Genomic DNA, 15,671 nt, shown 5'->3' with positions numbered 1-15,671 from the left:
AACTCGGCGAGTGATGTAGCAACCGATGCTTTGCCGGTACTATAGTGAACTAGAATATATTCTAATTCACTACAGCCGGTACGTATGTTGCGGAAGTGGCGGAGGTCCGGAGGTCACTCACGTTACTACAGCAGATTTGGTGTGACGTCACTACAACTTTCGTTGCCCATCCTACAGATCTACGTCAGTGTTGGCGCGCTAGCGATGGGTTTCGATCGGGAGAATGGGCATTTAGGTACACTTTGGAAGTGAATTAAAACATATTCTAAACGTTTGCTGTGTCCGACCCTTCGTGTGGAATGTCCTTGCATACAGAGGAAACCCACAACAGGCTTGTGATAGCCTCGAAATTTGATGGCACCACCCCTTTAAGTCCTCGGACGTGGATGCGATCCCCGCGGCCACGGCAGCCGCATTTTGATGGGGGCGAAATGCAAGAACACCTGTGTACTTATCTTTAGGTGCACGTTAAAGAACTCCAGGTGGTCGACATTAATCCGGTCCCCACTACGGCGTGCCTCGTAATCATATCGTGGTTTTGGCACATAATACCAAGGAATATAGATGAAATGTTGCCTTAAAGCACATGGCAAGTCATTACAATAACAGTAAAGTAAAAATAAAACATAGCAACAAAATTTATTGAAAAGAAGTGTACAACTAACATGAAAAAGCAGATAGAAGCAAACCCGGGACATTTTCTTTAATGCTATTTTCTACACTCACGTTGAAAACATTAATTACACAATTTTTTAATAGAGGCTCCTGATTAATCATTTGTTGCAGCAAGATAAAAAACGTTAACGTTATATATGGTGAACAGCCGCCAAAAGCAGATGAAATATAAAGCTTTACTAAGAGCCAGCTCTTTGCACGTGTCACTTCAGCGTGGCACAGAATGCCTTTGACCATGCAATGCATAACGCTCGCGTGTGCTCGAAGGCCCGACTTAGGCCTTTTAATAAGAGGGCCCGGGCTGGGCCCGGCCCGCAGCCTCAAGCCCGGGCCCGCTTCGGGCACGCTTCGGACGGCCCGGGCCCATGCAGTGCTCTAGTATGGAATGCTCCATTGCTGAGGTGTTCTTGTGTTAATTAGATGTTCTACTGTATCTGTTGCAACTAGCAGATCTGTCACTAAGGTGAATAAACACATTCAGTTGAAAGACTTGTCTCTGTCCCCATTGGCCTGAAACCAGCCATAGTTGCGCCTCTATGTGAACTGCAGGTCACAGCTCTGACTGTTACGGCTGCTGTGGAAGTCCTGGCGAGCATGGCTACCACTCCGATAGTGAATGGTGCGACCCAAAGATGGGACAGGTTCTTAGGCACAAATTAGTTGCGTTCATTTAATGAAGAACCCCTATAATAGTTTATAATTACCTTACTTACAACTGGTTGTAAAACAAATGAACAATTACCTAGCTTACGATTGGTTGCAAAACGATTAATACCTTCTACTAAAATTCCATTAAATAAACCCTCCATTTGAAGAGGGTCTCCCTGACTGTGTGTGTGCAGTGGTACGATTGGTGCATGGCACGAGGCAAGTGAGGACACAGCATGGAGCTTGGAGTGCACGGCAGAAAGGCTGTGTGTGCAAGGGAAACAACACCACATTAGGAGCTGGGCACTGTGAGAGACGATCGCTGAGCACATAAGTGGGGTTAGTTCTTTAGTTGCGGAGGCAACTGGTTGTGTGTGTGCGGCCTCTCCTGCCTTCTTCGGTTGTATACGGCTGTAGAAACCATGAAAGGCTGGGCCGGTGCTGGAGCCACCTGTGTCTAGTGACCGATCTAGCTGGTGAAAATCACTCACAGTCTCGGAAGCACAAACAGTGAAGAGCAAACACTTGTATATAGCAGACAACCAGATTGGCACTGGTGTGCGCACAAATCGCCACTTCCCACTCTTAACGTGCAGCCTTGCTCTGTGGGCCAGAGTAGGCACTTTGGGCACTGCAACAAAGCACATCTAATGGTGCAATGCTCACGTAGCAAAGCCCAATTGTTACAGTGACAACTTTTTCTCACTGTAGCAATTATGCTTTAGCCAGTTTGACCAGGTCATTGCCCATTGGGAATGAGATGTAATCAATAAGAGGAGCAGCAATGGGTTGTCGAGACGGGCTTACACAAGGTTCATCCTACGAGCGTGGCAACCCATAGAAAAGGCACTTGAGGCAGATTACGTACTGTGCGCTTCTGTCACAAAAGGATGCAGTCGCAGGGCAGATTCTAAAGAACGACGTCTCTGTCCCCCAATGGACGTGGTGGACCAGCGGTCGCCGGTTGTGGTCCAATGACAAAGTCAGAGCCCAGAGTTTACAACATAAGCAAAATGTATATTCTCAATTCAGGCAACTACAAGTACTCATAAAAATGCACACTTGGCTAGATGCAACACACAAATCTCAGATGGGTTAAAATAACTTATGCATAGCGAATGTCCACAAAGTGAAAAGGTCCTTGATATTCACCAACACTGTTCAGTCAGCAGTTGAAGGCATTGAAGAAACTCTTGTAACTTGTCGAATGTAGCGCTCTTCTTTCACCACTGCGCTGGCCATGTGGCTGTTCTGCTTGTCTCGCTCACTGCCTACTCCTCATATCAGCTTCCATCGACCTTCTGGAGCTTTCTATACGATTTGCCCGCCCTGAGCATACGTCAAGCCAAGGAAGGAGGTGTATTTCCTCTGGGCATCACTTGTCGACCGTCCAGTGTGGTGGCGCTACGTTGCAACTTCCAGAATAGACTCGGTGTTTTGCGTCCTAGCGGCTTGAAAACGACAGGCACTGCATCTTGGCGAGACCTCGTAGCCGGTGTTCGTAAACTGGCTACGAGAAATGGCAACATGTGATTTGTGCATGCACACTTTTGTGACAGTTTCCCTCCCGTTGACGAGTACAATCATGTGATTTTGTACCAAAATGGCCGATGACAACTACAGTAGAACCCCGCTGATACGTTTTTGAAGGGACCGTAGGAAATAAACGTAAGAGACGGGAAACGTAAGAGCCGAAAAACAGGAAAAACGGCAAAATATTTAGTGGTACAGAATTTTATTTCAATTCTTACGAGCAGCACGAAAATTGGCGCGCTCAGCCGCGATCTAGTCGATGGATAGAAACGCGGAGCTTAGGACGGCCTCATCCACAGAAATGTAATCAACGTATGTGCTTTTTTTAACACCAACAGCTGTAGGCATGAAAGAACTAAGCACACGCAATCACGACCGGCGCGGCGAGTCCGACCGTGAACCGCACACACGACCATGCAAGCTCCAACCAGCTCGAACTCCTCCCGTTCTCCGACAAATAACGATGATGATGAGTCTACGCCAACGCGATGGCAGAAGTAAATGCCAATCTCGAAGGCCTTGCTTTCGCAAGCAATTACGTCATACACGCCATGTTTGTGCAATACAAATCTCAAAGGCTATGCTTTTGTCAATAGTAAATGCCAATCTCGAAGGCCTTGCTTTCGCGAGCAGTTACGTCATAGACGCCATCTTTGCAATTTGAATCTCGAAGGCCATGCTTTTGTTTGCATCAATTGAAAGATTCTGTTGCTTGCGCCTCTCATGCGGCTAATATTACGGTCAAACGAGGCCAAGCTGCGTGAAAATGCACCATGGCTGCTCTCTTTGGTAGTCACTCGGTCGGCCCCGAGCGCACTTCGCGACGCATCATACGGGAACGGTCCAACAGTTACGACGTAACAGCGGGGTTCCCAATACATTGTATCCTATGGGAGCTATGCCGGGACTGGCGGAAAACGACGTAACAGCTGGGAAAACGCAGCAGTGAGAAACGTAACAGCGGGGTTCTACTGTACACTCGTCATCAACAAAAATCAGTCCCACATGGAACCACACGTCATAGTTATGTTTCTTGCCGCTAGATGGCCACACTCGTCCATGTTGTGCCATTTGTGTCTCGACTTTCGTTTTATTGCCATGTGGTGAAGCCACGTTCGAGTTATCTTTTTTTAAACAATTATTGAAATAAAGCAACCCCATTGAATTGAAAGAATGGTAACGTTTTTAATCAGAAAAAAAGAAAAAGCTGTAAAATTGAGCAAAAAGAAACTCCAAAAACTCTTGTTCTTTTTTCACGATAGGGAAAGGGGTAAGCCTAAATGCAGCAGCACACTGAGACAGTCGCGAGTTGTGGGCTGAACAGGCCGCAGGTCAATCGAGTACGCGCGTCTGCAGCACCACTGGCTGCCACAAAACGAGGCTCACCTGCAAAGGAGGCACATGGGCCCCTCATTGCAGGCCTGAGCACACCTGCCGCAGCCAACATCAGCAAAGAGCTTGGGTGGAGAGAGGGGGCTGCGACACAGTGATGTATGCTGGCATGGCGTGTGGCATCACGACACCTCGATGGAATAGCTGGGAAGTATGCGGGAAAAAGCCCGGCGCGGTAGCCATGGCTGCCATGCTGCCACAACCATGGTGGTTCCCAGCAATCACACCACGCACTAGCTGAGGCACAAGGCACAAAGGGGAGGAGGCAGACAAGCACAGTAAGCGATGGCTGATGTTGCCTCCTTCTGTGCTTGTAGATATCAATACAAACACTCGAAATACTGATCCTTTACAGTATCCCATAAGAGCAGTCAAACTGCACTACAGTCGAAAAATTGTCTGGTAAAGCTAATAATCTTTATTTGGGCAGCTTAGGATAGCTCTATTAAAGGGCTGCCTCCGGCTACGCTTGCATTTGGGCTGCAGCAATGTTGTCAACAAATTTGCAACCTTAGCCACTGAGGCGGCACAGGAGGCACCATGGCACCAAGCACACGAATCTTGAAGCGACACACACAAAGGTTTGTTTGTGGGATATAATGTCCCAGGCTATGGGACACACCGGCAGTCAAGGGCTCCAGATAATTTCAGCCCCCTGGGGTTCTGTACACGAGCCTCTAGCATTTTGCCTCCATTGAAGTGCAACTACTGCTGTCCGGATCAAACCCATAACATTCAGGTCAGTAGGTGAGCACCGTAACCACCCGACAATCACAGTGCATCCAACGCACACAACGTGTTCAAGACACGCTGCACACACACCAAAAACAAACAAATAGAAATTGCCGACACCCAAGTTATGTAGTAGACAATAAGGCTGAATGACAAGGAAGGTGTAGCGTCCCTCAGAGCATTTTGTTTGCCAAGGAAGAGTGGGCATTGCCTCCAAAACTGTAAGATGGTGCACGCTCCCAATCTTGGAGGTGTCGTGCCTGGGTATTTGGATCCATCCCACCGCTGCAACCAGTTGTTGCGACCGGTTATTTGGATCCGTCCCTCATCGGCAACCAGGTTGTTGCTACGATAGGGCAGCGTCGTACCCGGACTCCGTTTGGTAGCGTAGTCGAGTCTCCGGGTTGAGGAACTGATGCTAGCAAGATGGGAAAACAATAACAAGTTTACTGGCACCTTTCGTACACTCAGTTACATCGTGACAAGGTCAGAGTTCAGCGACGAGCGAATTGGATGAGCCTGTTACCGAGGGCTCAGAGCCCTATTTCTCACTCAGCACCGTCGTTTTAACCCCTCAGGCTGGCTCCTCCTTCTTGATGACCACCAATCACACGCACGACCCCACCCACCATGGCACAGTCCATTTCACTGTTGCTGAGGGGTCGTTGCACTCTTGTAACAGCAAGCGTCAGGTGGTCAACGGCACGCTTGTGGGGGAAGCAAGGCGACAGGTTCCTCAGGCTCGTTCCTCGTACCCTTCTTTTCCCCGAAGGGCAGAAGAGAGTTTGCGGCGACTCCTGTCTAAACGTACAGGTCAGGTCGTCTTCGCAGCACCCCAAGCCAAGCCCAGGTGGCCCATTGTCTCTGGCTTTGCCATCCCCGACTTTGAGGTCGAGATTCTGCCCATTGCCGGTCGCTTGCCGTCTCGGGAATTCCGTTTCCAGGAAGGATGCAGGTGTTCTAGCAGTGTGAGAACGCCTCGCCCGCCGATTCTCCTGGTCAGCGCGTCGCCACCGACTGCCAGTCATAACAGCCTCCTCCCTTGCCAGTGGAGAAACGGAGGGTAGCAGCCACCGCTGCTGCTCGAAGGGCCGACGGAATTTGCCACCGTTGAATGCCCAAGCTCGTCTTCGCTTGAAGCATTGTCTGGTCAGTTGCAACCCAAATTCTTCGGCCTCTCTGAAACTCAACCACATGCAGAGCAAGCACTCAGCCGCCTCCGAGTAAACCAGGCCAAAAGAGGGTTGGCAAACAAACTTTCATTACTAGCTTTTACGAAAAGCTGACACTCAAAACTCTCAGGACTCACTTATGCTGAGAAACCAAACGTGCTACTTTACTCAATCACACAAATAGTTGGACGAAAAAGAAAAAAAAACTCTCAAATATCAATTTCGAGACATTGGGAAGAGCACCCCAGAATCGCTTAGAAAGAGCGGCTAAGCGCGTCAGCGTTTCCACTCAAATTTTGCCCTTCTTATCCTTAATGTCGAAAAGATATTGCCTCAAAATCAAACTCCACCTCAGAAGGTGACTGTTCTTAGATGTCGCGGTTTGCAGCCAGGCAAGGGGATAACGGTCCGTATCTACGCTGAATTTGACGCCTCCGAGATAACACTACAACTAATGAATGGCCCACATAATGCAAGCGCACTCCTCTTCTGAAGCGCAGTACGCCATCGCGGGAGCTCAAATTTCGGTTCAAGTAGAGCACGGGATGTTCATTACCTTCGTCATCCTTGTGACATTGAACGGCACCTAGGCCTCGATCACTCACATAACTCTGGACCGTGAACTCTCGGTCGTAAACGGGAGCTCGCAAAACAGGACGGTTAATCAGTAGCGCCTTCAGACTTAAGAAGGCACCTTCCTTCTTTTCATCCTAGACTACTTTCGCCTGTTCTGTCCCGCGAAGAACATCGGTCAAATTGTGGCCAACGATGAATAAACTCGGATGCAATGATTGCATTCCAGCGAGCCCCAGAACGCCTCTTCGTCCTTCTTTGTTTTGGGCCGTGGATAGTGTGCTATTCCTGAGCTCTTAAGCTCACTAGGTTTCCTAAAACCTAGGCCTACGCCATGACCTAAGTAGTCTACGATTGCACCTGCAAAACGACCTTCTCATCCTTTACAGTCAGAACCCCATCAAAAGGTCTGACCGCGTGTCATACCTACCGGAACAATCGCTCACACCGTAACGCTCAGAAAAGCTTAATGATCCGCTTGAGTGATCACTCGATCATTATTCCTTCACAAAAAAAAAAAAGAACAAAACATAATGGGATAAACACTGTCTTCTAACAGCTTCATTCGGTTAAAGTTACCTGCCCATGCCAACGCCTCTGATAAAAACCACTGTGCTCTCCTGAGCGCTTCAATACCTCATTCCTATAGCGTTGCAAAAGACAAAGTACAACTCACCACTCACCTAATCCCTCTTAGTTCTTCTAAAAGCTGATCCTTACGTTACGTTACAACGTGCATTGTACAAAAAAAAATAACCCCAGGTGTAATACACTTCAAAAAGCACCTCAAACACTTGCATTGGTTTTATGCTAAAACCTTGCACCAAATGCCTGTCAATTGTAATAGCGCGTAACGAAAACTGCACCGCTCAGTGCCAAACTCATTTCGCAAACTGGTTTGGTCTCATGCTGATATCTCTCCTTAAATGCCTATTCACCCCAAATCGACATGAAAGTGAACGCATACGATATCGGACTAAACCTTTCAAAACTACAAAAATTAGTTTTCGCGCTAAAAACACCTTCATCAGAAGTTCATCCTAATGATTAAAAATAACTTTGACGCTCTCTTCAGCCTTTACTGCTGCGCGGTTTTTCTTCTTAAAACTTTACACCGCATCTCGTAACCCACAAAATTAAACTGGCTGAATTCTACATTCCTAACAAAACAATGAGTAATCCTAGTTTGCCCGCACGAGCAAAATTACTCGAACTGACCGTTCCCCTTTTCTCAATTAGATTCGCTTGAATCGTACCCGATGGGGTCGCGGTCCTGCAGGCTTTCTAGCTCGCCAGAGGCTACAACATGCACGAGCTAGCTATCAGTGGCATTCTACAGTCACGCTTCATTCGGCACTTCGGCCGGCTTCCCTCAGGAAGGCGAATGGAATGCCAGAAACGGGGGGGAAACCCTGTCCATTCTCCCTTTGTGCTCGCCTCTGCGCAGTGCTTTGTTACCCGCCGTACACTGGTCTTTCGACTTTGACAACTTGGACCCAGGTGCTTTCCCAAAACTGTCAATCTCAACCTCGCCTTCCGTCGTGGGAGCGCACCTTGCTTTCTCCCTCTGCGCCTCTCGCGCTGCTTGCGGCTGAATGAATGCCTCAATTTAAGCCGCGAACTGTCCGTTGGCCTACGCTTGCATCTTTCTCGCACCGGGGTGGGACCTTTCTTAAGCTTACGCTGAGCCGAATGCCTCCGCCGCTTTCTTTTTCTATGATGTCGGCGAACATCCTTTCTCTCGATGTCTCGATCATCGCTTCGGGTCGCGACATGCGGAGTGGTGCAGCTCGTTGGTGCTTGTACTACACCTTCTTTCTCGCGCAAGCTTTTCGATTTATCCGCCACGTCGGACGGTAGGGCCATGTTATCTGTGTCAACACTCACAAATTCTGAAACTGGGCCCTCTCCGATGGTATCGCTGCACCCCTGGAGCATCGCGTCCTTACTATGGTCGGCCGCCCCGCTAACTGTGTCTACTTTTGATGGTTCCGAAACGTCCGCCGAACGCTTTCGCCTCTTTCTTTTCTTGCGCTTTCGGCAAACATCCTTTCCCACAACGCCTCCATCCTCGCTTCGGGTCGCGACATGCGGAGCCGTGCAGCTCGTTAGTGTTTCTGCTACACCTTCTATCTTGCTCACACTTCTTGAATTCTCCGCCACGTCAGACTGTCGGGCCAAATTATCTGCGTCAACGCTGATAAAATCTGAACCTGGGCCCTCACCGACGGTATCGCCTAACCCTTGAAGCGTCGCGTCCTTGCTATGGTCAGCCACCACGCTAGCCGTGTGTACGTTTGACGACTCCGAAACGTCCTTTCGAGGCACAAGGAAGGTTTCCAGCTCCTCCTTGAGCCCATCAGGGCAGCTGGCACAAACCTCGTCCACGCAAGGAACGTCTTTCGGAATTGTCTCTAACTCTAGACCGGCCAAGGCCTCATTCTCAACCTGCTCTGCTTTCATGCTGTCTTGAAACAGCGGGCCTTTCTCTGGCGCGATCTCGCCAACGGCGACCTGTCACTCGTTCTCTCTCTCGCTCTTACGCTTACGCCTCCTTTCCTCGAACGCCTGTCTCTTTGCTTCGAGTTTTACGCGGCGTTCCTCTCTTTTACGCTCACGCCTCTTCCCTTTCGAGTTCTGCGCGGCGTTGTCTCTCTTTCTCCCTTTCGAGTTCTGCGCGCCATTCCTCTCTTACACCATATATTCCGAAACTCCGGAATAAAGATGCCTTAATTACATCGTAGTTGTCCACGTCCTTCTCCCTGAGTCGCGCCACAACCTCAAGTGCCTCACTGGGCAGAACTGACAATAACCCCTGAGACCAAGTGTCTCGCTCAAAAGACAGTTCCTCACACATTTGTTCAAATTCAGCAAGATATAGGCCGGTATGCCCTGATACCACATATGGCTGCATATACCTTGACATCTTGAACTCTGCCTTCTTGTTGAGAAGAGGTACCACTCGCTGGGGACAACTGCCCGACCTCTTACTCAACTCCAGGAGTTCTACCTTGACTTCTAGTTTGCGGAGCTCAATCTCGCGCTCACGCCACCTTTCCTCTCTTTCAAGCTGTCTGAGCTGCTCTTCCTTTTTTTGTTTGATGCACTCCCATTCTTCACAGAGCTCCTCATCATCGGCCCCCAAATCAATGATTGCCTGTATGATTAGGGATTTTCCTGCCAAACCCTTTGTAACAATCCCCAATTCCTTACATAACAGCAACAAGTCCGGCTCCTGCAGCTTCTGTAAATCCATGATCGTCCCGAGTGCCCGCTACTTCCAAAACAACTATTCGAGAGTACGTAACCTTGAGTCTCTCGGCAAAGTTATCTACCAGTTCTAAAACCCTCGTTTAGAACCTGGTCCACATCAAAGGAAAAGCCAAGCACTCACCCACACGTGATCGATGTCTCGAGACAGCTGCATTCCCTTAGGCCGACTGTTGTTGTCGCTTGTAGCTTCAGATCCCAGTGCTGATCACCAGTTGTCGTGCCTGGGTATTTGGATCCATCCCACCGCTGCAACCAGTTGTTGCGACCGATTATTTGGATCCGTCCCTCATCGGCAACCAGGTTGTTGCTACGATAGGGCAGCGTCGTACCCGGACTCCGTTTGGTAGCGTAGTCAAGTCTCCGGGTTGAGGAACTGATGCTAGCAAGATGGGAAAACAATAACAAGTTTACTGGCACCTTTCGTACACTCAGTTACATCGTGAATAGGTCAGAGTTCAGCGACGAGCGAATTGGATGAGCCTGTTACCGAGGGCTCAGAGCCCCATTTCTCACTCAGCACCGTCGTTTTAACCCCTCAGGCTGGCTCCTCCTTCTTGATGACCACCAATCACACGCACGACCCCACCCACCATGGCACAGTCCATTTCACTGTTGCTAAGGGGTCGTTGCACTCTTGAAACAGCAAGCGTCAGGTGGTCGACGGCACGCTTGTGGGGGAAGCAAGGCGACAGGTTCCTCAGGCTCGTTCCTCGTACGCTTCTTTTCCCCGAAGGGCAGAAGAGAGTTTGCGGCGGCTCCTGTCTAAACGTACAGGTCAGGTCGTCTTCGCAGCACCCCAAGCCAAGCCCAGGTGGCCCATTGTCTCTGGCTTTGCCGTCCCCGACTTTGAGGTCGAGTCTCTGCCCATTGTCGGTCGCTTGCCGTCTTGGGAATTCCGTTTCCAGGAAGGATGCAGGTGTTCTAGCAGTGTGAGAACGCCTCGCCCGCCGATTCTCCTGGTCAGCGCGTCGCCACCGACTGCCAGTCATAACAGAGGCCACATAATGGGCCACTGAATGCCAAATCTGGCCATGCTAGCGGAAAATCCAACATGGCAGCCTCGAGTGGCGTGGTTCGGAACGTGCAATTTATTATGAAAACTTATAGGCGTAAATTCAACTAAAAAAGAAAGTTCACGAAAATGCATTAGTTCTATGGGAACCTTGATGGTGCACTTATCAAGTCCGGAATATCCATCAAGTCCAAATTTTTTGGAGTCCAAAAAACTCATCAGCAACTGTTCCACAAAGAATTACCAAGCAAAATGAACTTGACAGAAATGAACTCACGTGTGTCTTCATTATTTCAGCCTTGCTTAGCTGCATGTCGCCAGTCAATTCTCGAACCACAACCCCCAATGTGTCTAGCCGCTTGCCAAAGTTGCGAACCATTTCAGCAGCAAGAGCCTTCATAGGAGCCACGTAGACAATCTGTTAGAAAGGAATTAAGCAACACAAATTGACAGACGTGTTGAGCTCATGTCACACTGAATTCTTGAATTTCAATGTTTGCCCTCCATGCAAGGACCAGACCATACCAAACTACTGCCTTTTCTTAAAAATGGCTGGTGCTGTGTGTGGACACCACAGCCAAAGCAGTCTGGCTCGCTGCTAAACCAGTGTGTAAATGTAAAAGTGACATTCAAAAATAAGTGAGAGTCGTTATAGTCAACAACCGACCCATTTCGCTTTGTGTGTGTACATGCTGCCCTTGCCATGATAACATGCATGGTGCACGTAGGTTAAAGGGGCCTCTTCAATGCCCAAGTTTTGACTAACGGGTGAAGTACGCACAGGTTAGTGCAGCAAGAACTGCAGCGATAGCGGCCCGCAGTCCAAAGTTATTCGATCTAGAAAATTCAAAATACAAGAATAAAAAGTGGCCACCTTCAACTCGATTTTCGCAGGGTCACATGAGCGCATTTCACTCGCCCTGTGACGTTTCAGAGAGCCCCAATGAAATGAGCTGAAAACTCCTACATAGGGGAAGCTTGCACACCATTGTTGCTTGTCCGTCCCCAGCGTATAGTTGACGTCGTTGCCATAGTAACAAATGTGCCTGATGTCCGACTTGTCAGAACTTGAGCGGGCACTACTGCTTCGAAGCGAGGCTGGCAAGGCTTTTTGTCTGCTGTTCCTTACAATGACATTCCATGTGATTCCCTCCTCTCATTCGGAGAAGGGAAATTGTGGAGCAGCAAGGGTGGTGAAACATGGTCGCCCCTATGCGGGTTTTTATTTTTTTATTTTATTTAGCAATACTGCAGACCACCGTGTGGTCCATGCAGGAGGGGCTGTACAGTGATTACAAAATTATAAAGAACATCGCAATCACAGCGAGAAAACAAAAATAAGAACAATGAGACGAAGGAAACGCAAGAGAAACATCGATTACAATCCCGACACAAAATACAAATTTTCCAGTTCGCGTACAAAGTCATTGGCATCAACAACAGTGGAGGGTAAGGCATTCCATTCAGACACAGTTCTAGGAAAAAAGCTGTATTTATGGGATTTTGTTTTCGCGAAAATTGGGGCAAGTGCCCTACTGTGGTTGTGTCTAGTTTTTCTAGTTGAGTGGGGACGTACACAATGAGGCATAGTTACTTTCGTATTTCCGGTATGACACTTTTGAAGAAAAGTCAACCTACTGACCTTTCTGCGCGATTCTAACGAAGGGATGTTATGTTGCTTCATTAGTAAGGAAGGCGAGTCAGTCATCCTATACTTATTAAATATGAAGCGCACTGCTTTTCTTTGGACACGTTCTAGTTCTTGAACATCACTTTTGTTGTGGGGGTCCCATACAATTGAAGCATATTCTAATTTAGTTCTGACGAAGGTGTTATATGCCAGAAGCTTAACTCTAGGAGGTGCGGTTTTCAGTTTCCTTTTGAGAAACCACAACTTCTGCAGCGCAGAGCTACAAGTAGCCGATATATGTGTTGACCAGGTGAGTTTGTTATTGATAGTGACACCCAGATATCTACATTTGTCTACCTCCTCTATATCACGCTGGTTAATAGAGTAAGAGAACGTGCTAGGCATTTTCTTTCTTGTAATACGCAGAAGTACACTTTTTTCTGTGTTTAACTCCATGTCCCATCGAATGCACCAGTCCCCAATAGCCTGTAGGTTTTCTTGTAATAGTACATGATCGTTTGGAGCACGAATTTCTTTAAAAACAACGCAGTCATCCGCGAACAGTCGAATGCAAACGTCATTATTAATTACGTCTGCCAAGTCATTAATATAAATTAAAAATAACAATGGTCCCAAAACGCTTCCCTGAGGCACTCCAGAAGTCACATACAACAGTTCTGAGGAGTGATCCGAAACTTGTACGAATTGCCGCCTGTCTCGAAGGTAGGCGCCAATCCATTTAACAACATTTGACGGAACACCCAAATATTCCAGCTTCCGTAATAACTTTCCATGAGGCACTTTATCAAATGCCTTCGAAAAATCTAAGAACAAGGCATCCACCTGTCCAGTCATATCAAGGACATGCGAAAAATCGTGTACTGTTGTTACAAGCTGTGTAACTGTTGACAAGTTCTTTCTAAAACCATGTTGATAGGGTGATAATGCATTGCGTTTTTCAAGAAAATCAATAAGGTACTTTGAAATGACGTGCTCCAGCAACTTACAACATGTGCTTGTAATAGATATGGGCCGATAGTTATTCACAGACAAACGATCGCCTTTTTTGTGAATGGGAGTGATGCGCGCTAAACGCCGTTGTTCGGTGAGCAGCCTGACGAATTACAAGGTCATTCAACGAAGAGGGTTACTTGCACCGCTTCAACAACAATCAAGAGCCTACCGCAGAAAGAGGCAACTTGCAAATGTACAGACGCAAAAAGCGGGAGAAGCGTTTCGTACCGGCACAGGCAAAAGAGGCGAAACGGCAGCCAGCACCTCTGTCGTGCTTTGTGGCTGTAGTGATCTTTTTTTGTTGTGACGGCGCCTATTTGGAGTTCATTGAAAAAGCACAGAAAAGAAAAACGCAACCGAATAGTAATGTAACTTTGATGCCACGCCACAATCACTTCTAACGTTACATTTATCCAATCAAAGGCTGGCGCGCATTGTCGTCATTTCCACCTGCAATAGTTCTGGCGAGTGCCACTATGTGCTGATGCAGTCAGCAGCGATGTAGTGACTTTATTGCGTGATTAGAATACTAAATCATTTGATATTGGCGCTTAGACCTATGCTAAAATTATCCCCAGCCATCAGTCTACACAACCCACAAGTAAAAAATCGGGGGTTAAATAGTGTTGGAGGGCCCCTTCAACAAATGCACAAGAACCAACACCAGTGCAATCATTGTTGGAAAGAGTATTGCCATTCTGGGCATCTGCTGGGGTATAGGCCAGAATTTCCAGCGCTCGTAGGGGGCCGCCATGTTTGGCCAACCGAGGCGCCACGGTGGGAGCATTTGCTTGGGGGCCGCTGAAACGCACTTGCGTACAGCACGATGCACCACGTTTGTGGCTCTCAGTAGCGGGCGATGACAGATTCGCAAGCGCTGCAGCCGCTCAGTCTTCTCGGAATGTCAGAACGTGCATCTTCTTTCATGCGACTACATTTTCGAACAGTGGAATTGTGCCGGGGAGCTTACCAAACATTGCGAGAATGTTCAGCAACATCGTCACGAAGGTTTGAATAGTTGCAACACCGTGCAGTTGTCCATTCTTTTTTTTTAAAACTGTATCATATCAAGAAACGTTTTAAACTTACGCATTTGCGTATGCTATCGGCCAGATGAAGCCTAGTAAGCTGTATCTACTTTTTTTTTTCTGAAAGGAAGCAACAACAGATATTTTCGTGCTGCGGTAATGTCTGACTCTGTGCTGCACGACGGCTGTTTTGTGCTCTCTCGCAAAATGCAACGGGATGAATTTAATTAGGTGATTATGCCAGTTTTTAACGCAGTATGCCAGTTTTTAACGCAGAACGCTGTAGCTGAGATTGCGCGCGGTTTCAAAGCGAAATTACTGCGAAAGCATGGCCTAGCGTAGTGTCCGAAGCCTCTTGTAGCAAAGGTAGACGCAGCGCGCATGCTGGCCCTCAACCTCTGTGATCTTAAAGAACCGAGTCTGCAAAAACATCCCGTCGCACAGCTGCTTTGAATCACGATCAAAACTGACTAAGATTACGTTTGAGTCCGATACTGATTAAGTTCGCTCCTGACCGAGCGGCGCACACGCGTGCACTTCCTATCGCGACATGCCTCGGTCTGCAATGACAAGATCCCTGTCACATGGGCACTTTCAATCACGATTGAGCCGGATCAGGATTTATCGCCTCGGCCTTCCTTTGCTGTCACAGTATAACTTCGTTGTTATGAAACCACAGGTCGACATGCGTCGCGGCTGTGAGGTTCAAAATACGTATGTTCTATGGACATGAAGTTGTAAAAAGTGAAACAGTTTGTTGCATCGAGGTTTACCTGTGCCCTTTTGAACAAACTTATAGCCAAGGTGGCTGCATTTTGGATTTCGGAAGCAAGCTTAAACACCCGCGTGTTGAAATTTCTGTGCATGTTAATAACTGATGCTTGTTTCCACTCAGCAGCTGCGGTGGTGCTCGTAAGTCTTCAGGTGAAATTCAGAAACATTTGTTAATTGGCTTCGCAGTTTGAGAAAATATCTGCTGAGGTGCATGG

General features: G+C 48.0%; 1 protein-coding gene across 1 annotated transcript in view; it reads right to left on the bottom strand.

Moving 5' to 3' along the window:
• The window catches only part of LOC119397040 (activating signal cointegrator 1 complex subunit 3), a 623,467-nt gene that overhangs the window by 526,365 nt on the left and 81,431 nt on the right, over window positions 1-15,671 (bottom strand). Inside the window, exon 10 of the mRNA XM_037664465.2 lies at window positions 11,288-11,428. Coding sequence (XP_037520393.1) covers window positions 11,288-11,428 — 141 coding nt within the window. The remainder of the gene's footprint in view (window positions 1-11,287; window positions 11,429-15,671) is intronic.

The sequence above is a fragment of the Rhipicephalus sanguineus genome, chromosome 6, assembly GCF_013339695.2.
Source record: "Rhipicephalus sanguineus isolate Rsan-2018 chromosome 6, BIME_Rsan_1.4, whole genome shotgun sequence".
Classification (NCBI taxonomy): Eukaryota; Metazoa; Arthropoda; class Arachnida; order Ixodida; family Ixodidae; genus Rhipicephalus; species Rhipicephalus sanguineus.
This window is presented reverse-complemented; position numbering and strand designations above follow the sequence as displayed.